The 15,402-nt window shown below is 38.1% G+C and overlaps 2 protein-coding genes across 6 annotated transcripts; one reads left to right on the forward strand and one right to left on the reverse strand.

Annotated features, from left to right (window-relative positions):
- The first annotated feature begins 2,524 nt into the window (after positions 1-2,524).
- On the forward strand, positions 2,525-4,964 carry LOC117636970 (probable UDP-3-O-acyl-N-acetylglucosamine deacetylase 1, mitochondrial). Of its 4 annotated transcripts, none has more exons than XM_034371697.1 (7): positions 2,525-2,745; positions 2,856-3,164; positions 3,399-3,605; positions 3,831-3,935; positions 4,052-4,116; positions 4,345-4,489; positions 4,589-4,964. In XM_034371697.1, the coding sequence occupies exons 1-7, from the start codon at positions 2,665-2,667 to the stop codon at positions 4,640-4,642; spliced, it is 966 nt and encodes a 321-aa protein (XP_034227588.1). In that variant the 5' UTR covers positions 2,525-2,664; the 3' UTR covers positions 4,643-4,964. The 4 variants fall into 4 exon arrangements, with proteins under 4 accessions (XP_034227588.1, XP_034227593.1, XP_034227599.1 ...); XM_034371702.1 differs by having other exon boundaries at positions 3,834-3,935; XM_034371708.1 differs by having other exon boundaries at positions 2,525-2,724.
- Positions 4,965-5,031: 67 nt separating this feature from the next.
- Positions 5,032-15,399, reverse strand: LOC117636953 (cleavage and polyadenylation specificity factor subunit 3-II). 2 transcript variants are annotated; one of them, XM_034371685.1, is made up of 19 exons: positions 14,722-15,399; positions 14,435-14,621; positions 14,266-14,338; positions 14,068-14,185; positions 13,834-13,907; positions 13,523-13,659; positions 13,291-13,354; positions 12,964-13,029; positions 12,406-12,475; positions 11,894-11,998; positions 11,421-11,562; positions 10,988-11,084; positions 10,235-10,797; positions 8,100-8,152; positions 7,469-8,027; positions 6,698-6,817; positions 6,166-6,298; positions 5,899-6,054; positions 5,032-5,597 (listed from the first exon to the last, which is right to left on the reverse strand). In XM_034371685.1, the coding sequence occupies exons 1-19, from the start codon at positions 14,744-14,746 to the stop codon at positions 5,436-5,438; spliced, it is 2,904 nt and encodes a 967-aa protein (XP_034227576.1). In that variant the 5' UTR covers positions 14,747-15,399; the 3' UTR covers positions 5,032-5,435. The 2 variants fall into 2 exon arrangements, 1 of the variants encoding a protein (XP_034227576.1); XR_004587128.1 differs by lacking the exons at positions 5,032-5,597; positions 5,899-6,054; positions 6,166-6,298; positions 7,469-8,027; positions 8,100-8,152 and adding an exon at positions 9,773-9,952 and having other exon boundaries at positions 6,710-6,817; positions 9,994-10,797.
- Between the last annotated feature and the right edge of the window lie 3 nt (positions 15,400-15,402).

The following is a 15,402-nucleotide window of genomic DNA, read 5'->3' on the forward strand; positions in this document are numbered from 1 at the left end:
CTCTGTAAGGAACCTTCAGAGGAGCCCAGATTGGCCATCGGAGATCGTGAACCCACGGGGTCCCGGATCGGCCGATCTAGCAGTTTATCGCTTAGTAAGGCTTCGGGTCTTTTAAGGCCGGTCTAACTGTCTAAAAAGCTAATGTGGGCATAAGAGTAACTTTAAAATGAGTGCACGTATTTCTAGGAGCCGGGGGCAGGGTGTTTAATTTAATTCTTTTTATTCAGCAGTTTATTGATTTATTATTCATGGATAATCAGGCACCAGAGGTCCAGTCGACCTGCAGGAGGGACCTTCGAATGGTCCAATTAGCTCGGACCATCAGTGAGTGGACTTTCTTTCATAAACGATTTTCTATGCAAGAGTTATATCTTAAACGATTTTATATGCATGAGTTATATAAATGATTTATGTAAATAAGATTATTTAAGTGATTTTTATAATGATTTTATACAAATAAGCTTTTACAAATCAGTTTATATGGGTTAATGTCATTATTTAATCTTGAAGAAGTTTTATGAACTATTCATTTCGAATGTGATTTGTGCTGTACAATACTTTGATTTACGTGTTATTTAGTTACTGAAACTCAGTAATATAAAAAGCAGAGTTTGAGAACTCTAACAGAGGAGATAGCAGCAACATTTCAGTTTCACAGAAAGGCAGTGAGTTATTAGATTTTTCAAAAAAAAAAAAATAGTTTATTTTAGAACCACCATGTACCCACCCTTTACTTGGTGATTACCCAGAGTTGGACCGATGTCTACGGACATCCAGTCCGATTTCAGTTTATGTCAGTGCACTTGACTTTGCCTCACAAGTTACGGGGACGCTCGGACCTTGAGTGCCAGGATTTGCGGCTCGGCAGACTTGGTGTCCCGAGACCTGCCAGGATTGCGGCTCGGCTGACTCTGTGTCCCCGAGACCTGCCAGGATTGCGGATCAGGATGACTACGGTCCCCTGCATCCTGCCAGAGCGACTCGAGCTGACTTGGTGTCATCGAGGAATCTGCCGGCGGGACAGGCCGATCATAGTCCCCTGATTTCGCCAGTTTGCGGCTCGGGTAGACTGCGTGGCGCCCGAGACCTACCAGGGGAATTGACGGATATGACAGGGGTACAAATAGGTGGTATTTTCAAAGGATTTTGAGTTTTCTTTTATTCAATTATGACTTTCAGTTATTTTATATCAGTTTCTTGATATTCGCACATTTATATCTTTACACATTTGTTCAGTTATACGAGCACATTCATCAGTAGGTTTTTACATGCTTATTTGAATACCTTGTATTGAAATGTAGATAAACCCTCGATTTAGATCCTTACTTATTTTTAACTGGGGGTTATTATGTTTATAAAATTATTTTTAGGAACATTATTTTTTGTCCACTCACATTTTCAACCTGTTTTTCGCCCCCAGGCCGTAGAAGTACGCGGGATCCACCACCGGGCCATTCATAGCTTCCGCGCCATCAAGTAAGGTAGAGTTTTGTAGAAAATCCTTGAAACCTTGAAAACTTTAGAAAATGCTCTGATATCTAGTTTTAGTGGAAAACTAGAGTTGAGATCTGTTACTTGAGATATTCTGGCAGTTGGTGTGGATTTATTTGATTGTTTAACAGGTGAAAAAATTTTGGGTTTGGTCAAAATACAGGGGAGACTCTGCCGAATTTTCGGCAGAAGTCTAAGGAAAATTTGAAAAGAATTTGAGACGAGAAGGGTAAAAAGGTCATTTGTACCCGACATTTGCCAGGTGTCGGACACGCACAGGACTTGGCTCGAATTCCAAATCGAAAATTGGGTCGGGTCCTGTCATGTGTTCGTACTTAAAAAAAAGCCTTGCCAAGAGCATGCGAGAGGTCTTTTTATTAATCACGACGAACATCTAGAAAAATACAATTACAAATATATATAAAGTATTTTAAGTCGTCATGCGATAGATCTATCCCAATTAAATTTCATCAACATAGGTCTATCCTGACTAGGTCTATGCTGCCGAAAAATCTCACGCTGGGATACGTTTATCCTATCAAAGATTCGTCAGGATAGGTATACTTGACAAAAAATTTGCGGGATAGGTATACCCAACAAAAAGAGATAGCTCTATTGCGACAAATATTTGCTGGCCAAGGTCTATCACGACGAATGTTTCGCTGAGCTAGGTCTTCCCGACAAAAAACTCGCGAGTCATGTATATCCCGACAAATGTTTTGTTGGGCTATGTCAACCCAACAAAACTTATGACAGGATTGATCTTTCTGATAAAAATTTGTTTGTATCGGGTTATGTTTATCTCGTCAAAGATTCGCAGGATAGGCCTATCCCAAAAAAAACTCGCTGGGATGGGTAAATATTTTCATAAGTTAGTTTCCCTTGGTTGACAAAAAAAAAAAAAAGAAGTTAGTTTCCCTTTTCTTTTTTTTTTCTTTTTTAAAAAAATAATAATAATGAAAATAGTTTCCCTTTTCGCCCCACAAAACAACCTTTTTGCCCAAAAAGAAAGAACACATAACAGTCCCTCTCCAGTTAGGCAAACTATAGAAATCCCTAGCTTCTCATAGTCCCGCCAAAATGTGGTCTCCCCGTTCTTATTTGTCTTCAACACTTTCCTAGATTGAGACGCAAGACGACGACGTATTGGTACTCACCGGCATCGTGTAAGCTATGACAGTTTCCAGTGCCTTCAACGCATTCAAGTCATCTAAATCCGTCGTCTGGAAATCCGTAAACACACTCTCAGTCTCTGTAAATACATACATGACTTTACATCTCCCTCCCTTTTCCTCAAGTCATTTCCGGTTGATTTTCTAAGCAATTTTTAATGTCTGAATGTGATTTGTATTGTTTGATTACAGACTGGTAGGCTTCAGCAAACCATAGCGGGATGCATAGAGCGGAAGGGGAAAGGCTTGCACAGTGGAAAGGTCTCCACGGTGAAATTGTGGCCAGAGCTTGTCAGCAAAGGAAGGTACTTTGATTTTCAGCCCAATGTGATACGAGCTTCGATTGAGTTTGCTGAGGAATCGCCTCTGTGCACCACTCTCTGTAAAGATGGGGTCAAAATTCGAACGGCTGAGCACTTGCTTTCGGCTTTGGAAGCTATGGAGGTTGATAATTGCCGGATTGAGATAAAGAACTCAGACCCCGAAGATTTCGATCTTGAGGTTGGTACCATATATTTGTGAATTTTCGATTTGTCTTGAGGAGGACTTGCTCTTGATTTCACTAGGAGACATATCAGGGGGGGAAATTACACATAGTAGGTTATTGGGGGCGCTTGGACTGTGTAATTGCCACTTTTAAGAAAGTTGAGGCAATCTGAATTTAGAACATAGAGAACTATTGATTCTTGAATATGACATAGGAAAAGTAATAATGCCCAAAATCAAGTCATGCAGGTTCCTATTTTTGATGGGTCAGCAAGTGAGTGGGTAGAGGCTATAGAACTAGTTGGCTTAAAAGAGGCAACAGATCATTGTGGCAACTGTTGTGAGAAGATGGCAGCATATGTGAATGAACCAGTGCATGTGTGGAGGAATGATTCTTTTGTTGCTGCATTTCCATCACCAGAAATTCGTATCACTTACGGGATCGACTTTCGACAGGTACACATTTTGCTGGATTGGGAATTCTCTTCACTGACAGCATGGTTTTGGAATGTGAAACGAAAAGTGTTCTTATTAAATATCCTTACTTGAAAGAGATTGGTTACTTAATGAGAGGAATGGCTATCAAATATCTGCAGATTATTTTGTTTTTCTCGCTACTTCTTTGTCCAAATGTGAGAATTCATAGGCTAAGTTTTGGGCATGCTTGTTTGACACTTTCAGCAGGTGCAGGCTATTGGCTGCCAGTGGTTTTCTGTGACCTCCTTGGATAACTCTTTCTATTCCAAGCACATTGCTTTGTCAAGAACCTTTTGCATTTATGAGGAGGTCAATACTAAACGGTTCTCCATTAGTAGTCTTGAAATTACTTTCTGTTTTCTGTTATAGCTTAGTTATATATTGTTGAATTTATTATGGTAATGCTTGACTCCATGTTCTAACAGGTGGAGCGAATGCGGAATGCAGGACTCATAAAAGGGGGTGGACTAGAAAATGCACTTGTTTGTAGGTGAGACGCTCCATTTATGTTAAGTTGAACTAGTTAGGAGATGACATGGGTTGTTCAAATGCGAATTGGGTGGACTGAAGTGACAATTGCCAGTTGGATATGATTTTATGCAAGTTAAAACAACGAGTTCAGGCAGAGAATTTGTTGAAGCGTGTGGGGAATATATCATGTCAACTTGATTTGGGAGAAAACACTTATAGTACACTTAATCCTATTTTTCTTTTGCAGTGCTAGTAAAGGTTGGTTGAACCCACCACTGCGTTTTCCAGATGAACCTTGTCGCCATAAGGTCTTAGATCTTATCGGCGATGCTTCCCTGTTTGCAAGGTTTGGCAGTCAAGGGCTTCCAGTGGCACATATAGTGGCATACAAGGTATATACGTTTGTCTTATATTCATGTCTAAGAAGAGCTTAGAACAAAATGGTTATGAGATATTAAGTCCATTGTTTGTTTGTGTGGCATGTCACGCAGGGTAGCCATGCACTGCATTCTGATTTTGTTCGCCGGCTATCAGGAATTATATAAAAGGATAATGTCTTGGTCCTCTAGATGTCATTGTGATGTAGCAAAGATCCAGAAATTCAGATGCAGAAATATGGAAGTAGATTATAGAAGTAGACCGGCATAGGGTTTCAAGTTTCAACCTATAAGTGCGCATGTTACAGAAGTAGATTTACCCCGGTAACTGCTTGTATTTGAAAATTGGCTTGGTGAAATGATGTAAAGTTGTATGCCTTCAAATTGTGTAACAACTGTTCTCGATCAAGGCAAAAAATTTCCCGGTAGGGCATCCTCTGTGAAAGAGTTAATTAGAAACGAGATAATCAAAGCTTGGTTCATCAATTTATACTCCTTTTTTTCTGTGCCTATAAACTAGGTCAAACTCCAACTTCTGGTAGTCAACACAGTGAGCCTGGCGTTCAACAAAACGATGTTATTAGTTCATATATAACTAAGACTACTGCCAGAATAACCGAGTTACACCACACATTCTTAGCAACCTCATATCAACAGAAATACATGATAAATATGTAAAACAATCGTTTTCCTTGCTAAGAAAGGAACCCTAGTAACACATTAAGATGTTGAAGCCTGTATCTTTTTCTCCATCTTTGCACAGGCATGGAACAGCACAGACGAAAACAGAAAGAATCAAGACGACTCCAAATGGCCGGAAAACAGACAAAATGAGGTCTAGTTAACTATGCTGTAATTCAATATCAATAAATATTTAAAATCTTTGCTCTTTATGCCATGACATTTCTGTACATACGCCACTGTGTGCAGAACCAACCACTTGCAATGTCCTGTTGATCCTTCAAACCGGTTCATTTCCCTTGAGAATGTTGTACTTGCAGAGAGGACATGTTGCATTCATTTTAAGCCATTTCACAATGCAAGTAGCGTGGAAATGATGATTACAAGGAAGAGTGTGAAGCTCTGTACCATCCTCATAGGGGCTGAGACATATACAACATTCCTGGAAAGAGGGCCAAAACCATACATCTTTAGAGCATAAAAATTCTTCATAAATTTCCAAAATACCATAAAAGCACAAATCGCTTTAATATTTGGCCTGTAAAAGATACCCATTTACCAACTGACCCTCATAAGTACATACATCAGTATAACTCTCTGGCATAATATGGAGGATAAATGGGGTTTTTCTTATTAAAATAAAATTTTCTAATAAACTATAATAAACAGATTGAGTTCAACATAATAGGAGTAATATACTGAAATATAAATGCAATTCATGATAATGTGATGCCAGAGCATACCGCGTCCTCAGGTAAAAGTATACGCTCAATTGCTAAGTACCCACTGCTTGTTTCTACTGGAATCATTTTCCCTGCTCCAACACTAGATTTTTCCTCACTGCTCGATCGAAATCTGTATTTTGGAAGAATACTGAGATCTGCTTCAGATGCACCTTCCTACATTGTCACACCAACAAAAGAAAAAAATCAAGTCAAGAATAAGCAGTTACAATTTCTTAATTTTGTCGATAAATTTTTGAATCAAAGGTTTAGGTTATCACTTCAAACCTGTCCAGCAACCGCATAAAGAATTGCAATGATGCATGGCAAACAGCAACAAAGAGCAACTCCAATCAAACATGCCAGAACAACACAAAAGATGGCAAAGAAGACATCAAATGCCAGAAAAACCACAGCCAACCTGCACACATTCAGAATAAAATATATATTTTTTATTCTAGAAGTTACAAACTTTTTAGATAATTAGGCCGTTCATAGTCTATAGACACACAAAGAGATGACAGCTCAGGGTGACTCTTGTGTTAAAATGGGCTGACAGTCATTACAGTTTTAGCGCTATAGAAACTTAAAGTAAGGTTTTAGTTTTAGATGTGATCTGCCCTGGCCCAGCTTTTGTATTCATCTCTAACATTATAATGCCATAACTCCCTTCTGGTGAAACTTTTTAAAATTCCTAAAAGTTGCTTGTTTTAAACAAATTAAATTACTATATTATAAAAAAGGAAAGAAAGAAGACACGCATACATGCACATAATTTGAGATGAAGGAATATTTCTTAATAGATTGGTTATAGAAATACCAGTACAAACGTGGAGCATTTTGCAGAAGAACTTCACCGCCAGCGACTACCCAATAAAAGCCAACTATCCACCAGAGAAACGATGCCATTGTATTCACTGTTTCGCATCGTTTAGAGAGACTAGGCCATATAAAATGCAGTCAGTCAGTAATTTATAGACCTTCCACAAACAGGTACTAAGGCAGCACATGAAAACTCTAATTGCAGATAAAGCTGGGGACTGGAAATAACATAGGAAGTAGTCATAACAGTTTGGTCAAATTCACAAACATATTTTGCATGCATCATCCCCACACAAAATGAAATGTAGAGAGCAAAAATATGAGCAACTTCAAGATTAAAGCTTTGATGAGTTAAGTTGGATTTTTACAAACCAAAAAACCAAAAAAAGTGATGATATGAATAATGCCAGAATCATAACTATGAAATCCAAAACGTTTCCGACTGTCATTCCCCAACTCTAATAACTTCCAAACAAGCAAAGATGTCAATATCCCATCTTGGACTATGCAGTAAAGATCTCAGTCGGATGGCATACAAGGAAAAGTGGAATTCGATTATGGGCTTAAATTAGTCACTAAACGTGGTTATGACGTACTCTAAATATCCAACCACCACTACTATCCACCTCTTATGTGATACATAGGACTCAGCCAAGCTCAATTTATATTGTGAGAGAGCAACCCCATTCATCAAGATTACTGGGTTTCAGTGTCCACTTTGAACTCCATGAACCATAACAACTATATCCAAAAGCAAATTAGAAGAAACCTGGAGCGCGTGGAAATCGCCAAATCCCTAGCTGCTGCTGCTGCTTCTTCATCGTCGGTATCATTTGCATCGATTTCGACCTGGTGCTGGTTCTGCTGGGCGTCCTGGTTTCTTCTACTGATCCTCCGAGCAATATTATTCCTTCTCTGGTACTCAACCCACACCAACACCACATGCACGAAACACTGCAGCGCATATCCACAGATCCACAGCCGGATCGGCGTGTTTGGGTGCTCATGGTCTGTCCATATCAGCATCGCCACCGACACCACCACGAACGCCGTGTTCCACATCATGTCCAGAGCCACCACCGGCTTGGAGTAGCCCCAGTCGGCGCGCCGCTCGTCCAGTTCCCGGGCCGCCGTCTCCCGCACCAGCATCGAGGGGCCACGGCGACCGGTGGCCCGCCCCAGCAGCATCGCCAGCGTGGCGGGTCGGGCGGTCGGGGAGCCGAGGTCGGAGGAGTCGCGGCCGCTGCTCGCCTGGCGGGGAAGGAGGAGCGGCGCATGGGACTCAGCCGCTGCCGCCGTCGTAGCCGAAGATTCCGAGGACATGTTTGTGATGAAATTATGAGAAAAAGAGGCAATTGAATTGCCAATTATAATTGAGAGAGAAATAGAGACATGATTGAGAGAGAGAGAGAGAGAGAGTGTGTGTGCTCGCCTCTTCCTTCCTATATTACAACTGTTAGTATTAGTATTAGTGAGGGATATGGTGATGGGTTTGGGAATTGTGTGTGTCTTTTTTCAAAGTCGCAAAGTCTCAACACTTTCTGTGTTTTGAATGGTAGATAGACATGGATGAAAGGTTTTTGCTGGTTTTTTCGTCATTTCGGTAATTGACTCCTCTGTTGAGTTTTTGCGCCAAATACCCTTCTTATTTGCCAGCACACGACGGCACAACCGTTCAGTTTCTTTTTTTATCTTAATTGATCAGCCTCAATTTTTCTGCCCTTTAAAAACTTTCAGCAGTCAAATTTCTTTATTAAACAATGAGATAATGAGACAAAGGTATAGAAACAAGATATATTTAGTGAAATACTCATTCTTAGCACTAATATTATAAATAAATCATACACAATTAAATTTCTATAAACAAACCCAAAAAAATTCCAAACAATGACAGCCAGCCTTATTGAATTTAATATTAATTATTAAATTACTTTGATACCCTATTGAGTGTTTTGGGTACTTTTATGAGATTTCAAAGTTTGGCTTGTTTTAATAAATTGATGGCAGTTTTGTAATTTATAAGAAGTTAAAGGCTTTTTTGTTATGTTGTAAATGAGTTTTGGGTGTGTTTCTAAAGTCCATTTCATATGAGGTATTTTTATAATTTAGGCTCCTATATTGGGTATAATAGTGAATCTCCCTAAAAACAATATAGAATTTTTTGTACTAAACTTTTTTCGTGAATTCATCGGTTCATTGTTATAAATAATAAATAAATAAAAATCTCGTAGAAGAGAGATGTTTTTACCTCTTTTTTTCAGTCGAATTTGTAGAATATGATTGAAGTGTATAATAAACATGTGCATATCTAAATCTAACTATAGCTATCTATATATACATATGCCGCTTCCCCTTTATTAGAGCTCTATTTAAAACATGTTATGCTCTATCAGAATTTATATTTTATATTCAATGAAAAATTGTAAAAATTTAAGCATGATAATTTCCTGAAAATTATCTATGGGTATCATATACAAATAAGATACCCAATTAAATAATATTGTGTAACAATTTATGTTATGGGATTTACATATCCCCATAATTGCTGTTATAATTGAAATTGAGAAGGATTTTTCTGTATTGGAACAAAATCAATACTAATTAGTTATGTATCAATTTTGATTTTCTTATATCATTATAGTTAACGGTTCCAGTTTGTTCTGAATTTTTGCTTTGTGAATGAAAAATCCAAATTTTGTTTTTCAATATTAAGAACTATAAAATAAATAAAAAATTAAAAAGGGAGATAATTTGTTGTTGCCCACTCTATTTAACAGATTGCTAATCATATTTGTTGTATATTTGTTGTATAAAGATGGAAATATTATGGATGGGTAGATGATCACTATGTGATCTACAAAGGTACTATAAATGTTTTTGGATTGTAGAGATCCGGTCACTTTCTTTCATTAAATTCTATTCGATACGTTGTCAATCCAATTTTCCCTTCACTCAACCAAAAAAATAAAATAAAAAAGTTTTTGAAGAACATATAACTAGTGTCCTTTCATATTTTATTTTATTTTATTTTGAATTTTTTTGAATGAAGAATCATTAGCTTCCTTTCACTCACCTAAAATTCAAACGTGGTAGCAGAACCCCTTTGTGCCGCCAACAACTACACGTGCTGGTAGAGCAGAACTACACGTGCTGGTCCTCCCTATGCCGTCTGACAGACACTCTGATTGCGGCGCAACGACATGTCGTGAACTTGTACTCAAACACACGCGTCCTCCCTCTGCTCCATGAAATCCTCAGTAACAACATGAGTCAGCCAGGCTACAGACACCCTTGTTTATGCTGATGTACGTTAAAATTTTGACAGATGGAAATGATTTTCCATGCAAGCTTCTCATCTGCCATCCCCCAACTGCAGCAGAAAAACGCTACTTCTTGGGATTTGTTTTGAACATCCATTAATCTGTAAGGGCAGTTGTTCTTCAAACAAATGGACACATGAAACGACTCCACTTGAAGATGATCCTCAAAATCTTGGATGTTCCCTTGAGAAAATTCATTTGACAGTTTTGCAGACAATTGGCGAAGAAGCCGAGAGCATGTCTCAGATTTGCAAAGCTGCCCATCATTTGTTGTTGAACTTTTGGTCTCTCCCAAGTGGCCAATATCAACGGGGCAGCAATAAGCAAATTGAACTTGGTGCTTCTTTTCTCCTAACATGAGCAGAAGCTCGTCTTGGTGTACTACCTTGGCTTTTTTGTTTCTCTCCATAACCAAGACCCCTTCTGCTACCCTTTCATCACTTACTCGCAGTCGCGGAGTGAAATTATTGTTTCTCGAATTTGAACCGTGTTCATCTTCTTGGCTGCCTTTCGAAAACTTGAAGTTTGGATTTGAGCAGCTTCGGATAAATGCGTCCGAAGCTAATGCCTTCACATAGTGGGTTGAAGAAATTGAGACAGTCTCATTGTTTGCAGGGTCATGACATTGAATTCCCAGTTCGGACTGTATTTTTCCTTTTAGAGTAGCCATTTTAGGCTTCTCGCCATGAACAAGTATCACGTTCTTGGGGGAGAGAAATTTGATAAGGTCCATAATCCCTTTGGCATCTGTATGAGGACTGAAAGACAGATGATGAATCTGGCAATCAAAATTGAATGTATAAGAGGACAATCATGAAGAAATGCGAAAAACAGAAGAAAACTTCTTTCAATTTGTATTTGTAAACAAATCACCTCATGTGTAAAACTATTAAAAATGAAAATTCAATGGAAACATTCTTGAAGAAGAATGTTGAAACTATTGTAAAGGGTGAGAGATGAAGTTGAACCTGGCATCGCACATCAATTTGCGTGTCCTTGTCCATATCAATTTTGGTGGGTTTACCCGACATCAATTTATGTCCTATAGTTCCAGCCACGCAATACCTAGAAAAGGACAGAAAAAATTGATGACTAAAAGTTCAACTTGGCACCCTATTCTTTCTTTTTTTCTTTTTTTGGTTCCGCCTATCAAGTTCCAGCAAACCATAGTATCATATGGACATAGAACATGACGACATTGTCTTTAAATTTTAAACATCAAAAGAGAGTTACAAGGTAGATCAACTCAACTGGTAACTGAAAAATATATTCCAGAATTTACTATGGTGTTTGTTATAGCGATCACCTTCTAGGTTCCAAATTCCAACCCAAAAGTTTCCTATTGATATCTGATAATAAATTTGAGATTTGGAGATAAATGAAATTGAAGAAGGCAGTTACCCGGGCAGTGTAACAAGATTCATTTCCGAAGGAGCCCAGTGCTTGAAAACTTCAAGTGAAAAACCACCACTGATCATCCCTGGTGTGGCAAACAGAACACAAGGTCCAGGAGCATTGATCATAGAACGGTCAAACTTGTGAGCTGCGACATTCAAAACAAAAAAAAGTAAGATGGAGGGCTCATTAAACAACTAGTTATCAAGCAATGAAATAAAATATTCAATATCAATTCTCGCAAAGTTAACTTAAAATGTAGATACTCGTATGTCTATAATACTGCTGTGTGGTTCTTCCTTTTCATCAACATTTTATATTGCTACTTGATAAACTACTCACTCTTAATCTTTTCTGCTTTAAATCCCAAAGAACAACCTTATATATATATTTTTTTGGTTATAACAACATTATATCTTGATTTCCAAGAAACAACAACTTCAGTCCCTCAGAAATTTAATAACAGATAAAATAAGTACCATTTTTAAAATCAAATGCATTGCGTGTGGAGTACGTTTCTTTAACTTTCTGGCTGGTCCAACTGATAAGCATCTTATAGTACATATTGGCTTGAAGGGTCAGACCTGAAATAATATCATCAGTAAAAATTTGAAACACCGCTGTATACCAAGAAAGAAATGAAGGCACCCCTAGAAATTGAGAAACTGTAAAAGATTTGCCACATCAGAAAATTTTTCACACACGCAGATAAACTTCCAGAATCATGTCAAAGATGAAATTATTAACACTTTGATCCCTGCTAGATAGCCACTTCTTGTTTATACATTAATTATCACTAATCACAAATTTCTAAGATTTATTTACCCACGTTATAGGTACCAAAATGTTATCAGATCAAGATTGGTGCAAGTAACAAAACTTAGATTGCAAAGTATCCACTTTGATAAGTGAGAGCATAGCATACAGTTTGACCACATATCCTGCAAACAGTTAATAGATGTGAGAGGGAAGTACAGAAGCTAGTGCAAACCTGCTGAGAAGTAAATAGGAACCTTTAGATTCATGCGCTCCCAATAATCTTCCAGCAAGATACAGAGCTCCTACAAAATAATAGATTACATTCAGAACAAAATGTCACAGCCAGGGCTCAGAATTGGCTACGAAAATCATTAGCACTAAAATAAACAGAATCAAGATCAAACTTAAAGATACAAAGAATTAGAATTGTTGTAGCAGTGTCTGGTGTCATGAATTCAAGGCGTTAAAGTTGGAATATGGTTGTTTATTTCTGTCATATAAATGATGGATTTTAACTAGATACAATTTCCATAAAAATCTAAATCTATTAATACAAATCCATTATCTAACTAGCTTGAAAGGCATCAATACGATAACAATGCTGATTAAAGTATGAAAGCTTAATAAGGACGCGAAGGCTAACTGCAAGGAAATTTGTAATCCAGAAGCAATTATTCAGGACTTCAGAGGTCTCTCTCATTTTTCCTTCTTAGAACAGGAAGAACTTCCTTCCAAGTACAAAATATAAATACGAAGTCAAAGAAAAATGAAACTCTCTTAATTATAGTACCTGAGCTCTCCCAAGAGCAAATGTTGGAATTAGCACTTTTCCACCACCAGCGACGCATTTGTGAACCTACATAAACCTATATTAGAGATTACCAACAAAACCACCTTCAGAGGAGCAAGATAAGAAAATCTTGCATCCAATTTTGACAGCCACCAGTTTCACAAAGGAATACATATATGTATGACATGTATGACATCATCAATAGAAATTGATTCTTACAGCAATGAGTTGCATGTTAAAGAACCAAGAGTTTGATAATTATGACTCTTTACACTAGTTTAAATTATAGTATGAACTGTTGATACTTCAATTTTGTCATTTACGTACAGCTCTGAGAAATTCTCTTTCCCGGGCATATTTTGAATCCCGGATGGTTGTTCCATATGTGGACCTGTAACAGGAAAAAATATCTATGTATAAGTGAGTGCATGGAATGGAACACAAAGGTTTCATACATTAAAAGAAATTGTACTCAGAGTTCATCAACAAAGGACATCCAATGTTTAACAAATGATAAGGTGCAAAGTCAAATAATATACAAGACATAGATATCCCATACTCTGAAATAAGAAGGTCCAAATTTAGTCGTTCAATTTGAGCTGCTCCAAGATGCCTATCTGGTGTCATATTATAGTCTCCTGTGTATACCATAGCAGCGTCTCCCACCTTTGCATAAAACATTGCAGCTCCAAGAACCTTAGAAGAAAAATAAATATTAGGACTCAAGGAATGACACACGAAAGTGACAAACAGTATTGACTGTTCCAAGAAAATTATTAACGAAATAGGAGAACTATAATTCTTTTCTGGTGTGTATAAGCATGATATCAACAGATAATGTATTCTAGATGTGAGATAAACAAGAATTACATGTCCTGCATAGTACGCACGGATTTGAAGGTCTTTATCAACCTGCACTGTTTGCTTCAGATCCACCGGTATAACTGCATTGAGGAACCATATAAAAAAGTAACCATAAAACAATAACAGAAAAGCTGAATTTCAGAAAACAAAAACAACCCTTAACTTGTGAAAATTTTCAAGTAACCTATGACGACTAAATCTTCAACTGGTTCAACAAAATCATAAGAAATACTCAAGTACCTTTCTTCATGCATTCGGCAATGTGATCAGAAGAAAACTGTTCTTCCTCACCCCTTCGCTCAACCATCACTTTTCGATAGTCCTCCAACATTATAGGAGCCAATGCCTTTGTCGGATACTGCAGCACAATCACGAAAAACCGTTACAACAAGAACATCAAAATGCCAATTGACACAGACATTTTCCCGAGCACCTTACCGTCATGTAAATGGGGCCACGATAACCGCAGACTTCCGTGAAATAAGGGAGGGCTCCAACGTGATCCAAGTGACTGCCCAAGTGCAAAAGATCAACAAATATTGAGGTAAGTCTACTGAACCATAAAGAATTTAAAATATTAGAGTTGGTTTTTGTTTTCTTTTCGTACAAGTGGGTGATGATGATGCAAGTGAGGGCGTGATCGAAGTTCGGGTCGGGTTCGGGTTTAGGAATGAGAGAGAAGTCGGGGTAGCGTTGGTGGTCTAGATGCCCCATATGCATTCCGCAGTCGAACATGATTCGCTTCCCATTGATTGTCACCACTACACAGCTCTTACCTACCTCTTGCCCAGCGCCTGATGACCCCAAAAATAAATAATTAATTAATTAATCAATTTAAGGCAAAAAGTAAAAAATTCTGGGAGAGAATACAATGAAGGTGAGGGGTATAGTTACCGAGGACGAGAGAGTCGATGGCCATGAGAATGAGATACGCAGCTTCTTGGCGCGCTTTTGAGTTTCGGCGTTTGATTCGTTCGTTTTGTGGCAGAATTTAAATAAATAACAGCCGAATTAATGAAAAATTGATACAATTACGGGCTTTACAACCAATGGCCCAGAGAGATTCATGACGGACCCGGCATCGAAAACAGGCCAACCCAGCCAGCACTATCCAGGAAAGCATAAAATAAAATAAAATATAGGTTTTTTTGGGTCATTAGGAAGGGGAGGAAACTTGAACCTAAGACCACTTTAGAGCACACCAAAGACCTGAATCAGTCCAACAAAACATAGGAATTTTGAGGGAATGAAAACCAGCTAACACCCCATTGGTAAAACATACGAATGCAACTAACTCTACACCCTAAGTCTGGTTTTCGAATCCCCGTCCATGCTCTATGCCTTTGGTTTCAGTTTTAGGTTTAATCTCAAGGAAATCACACACTGAATATCAATCACAATTTCTGCTTGCTGAACCCTACTCTTATTTCTTGTTAGAGAAGACTCGAGAGAGTGAAGCCCAACCCATTTCAATTTGTCAGAAAGTTTCTGCTTGTTTATTTCATTCCAGACTGCAAACGACAAAGAGAACAACGGCGTTAAGTAAAAAATAAAAATGATGGTTTTGATTTGAGG

This window comes from Prunus dulcis, chromosome 1 (assembly GCF_902201215.1).
Source record: "Prunus dulcis chromosome 1, ALMONDv2, whole genome shotgun sequence".
Lineage (NCBI taxonomy): Eukaryota > Viridiplantae > Streptophyta > Magnoliopsida > Rosales > Rosaceae > Prunus > Prunus dulcis.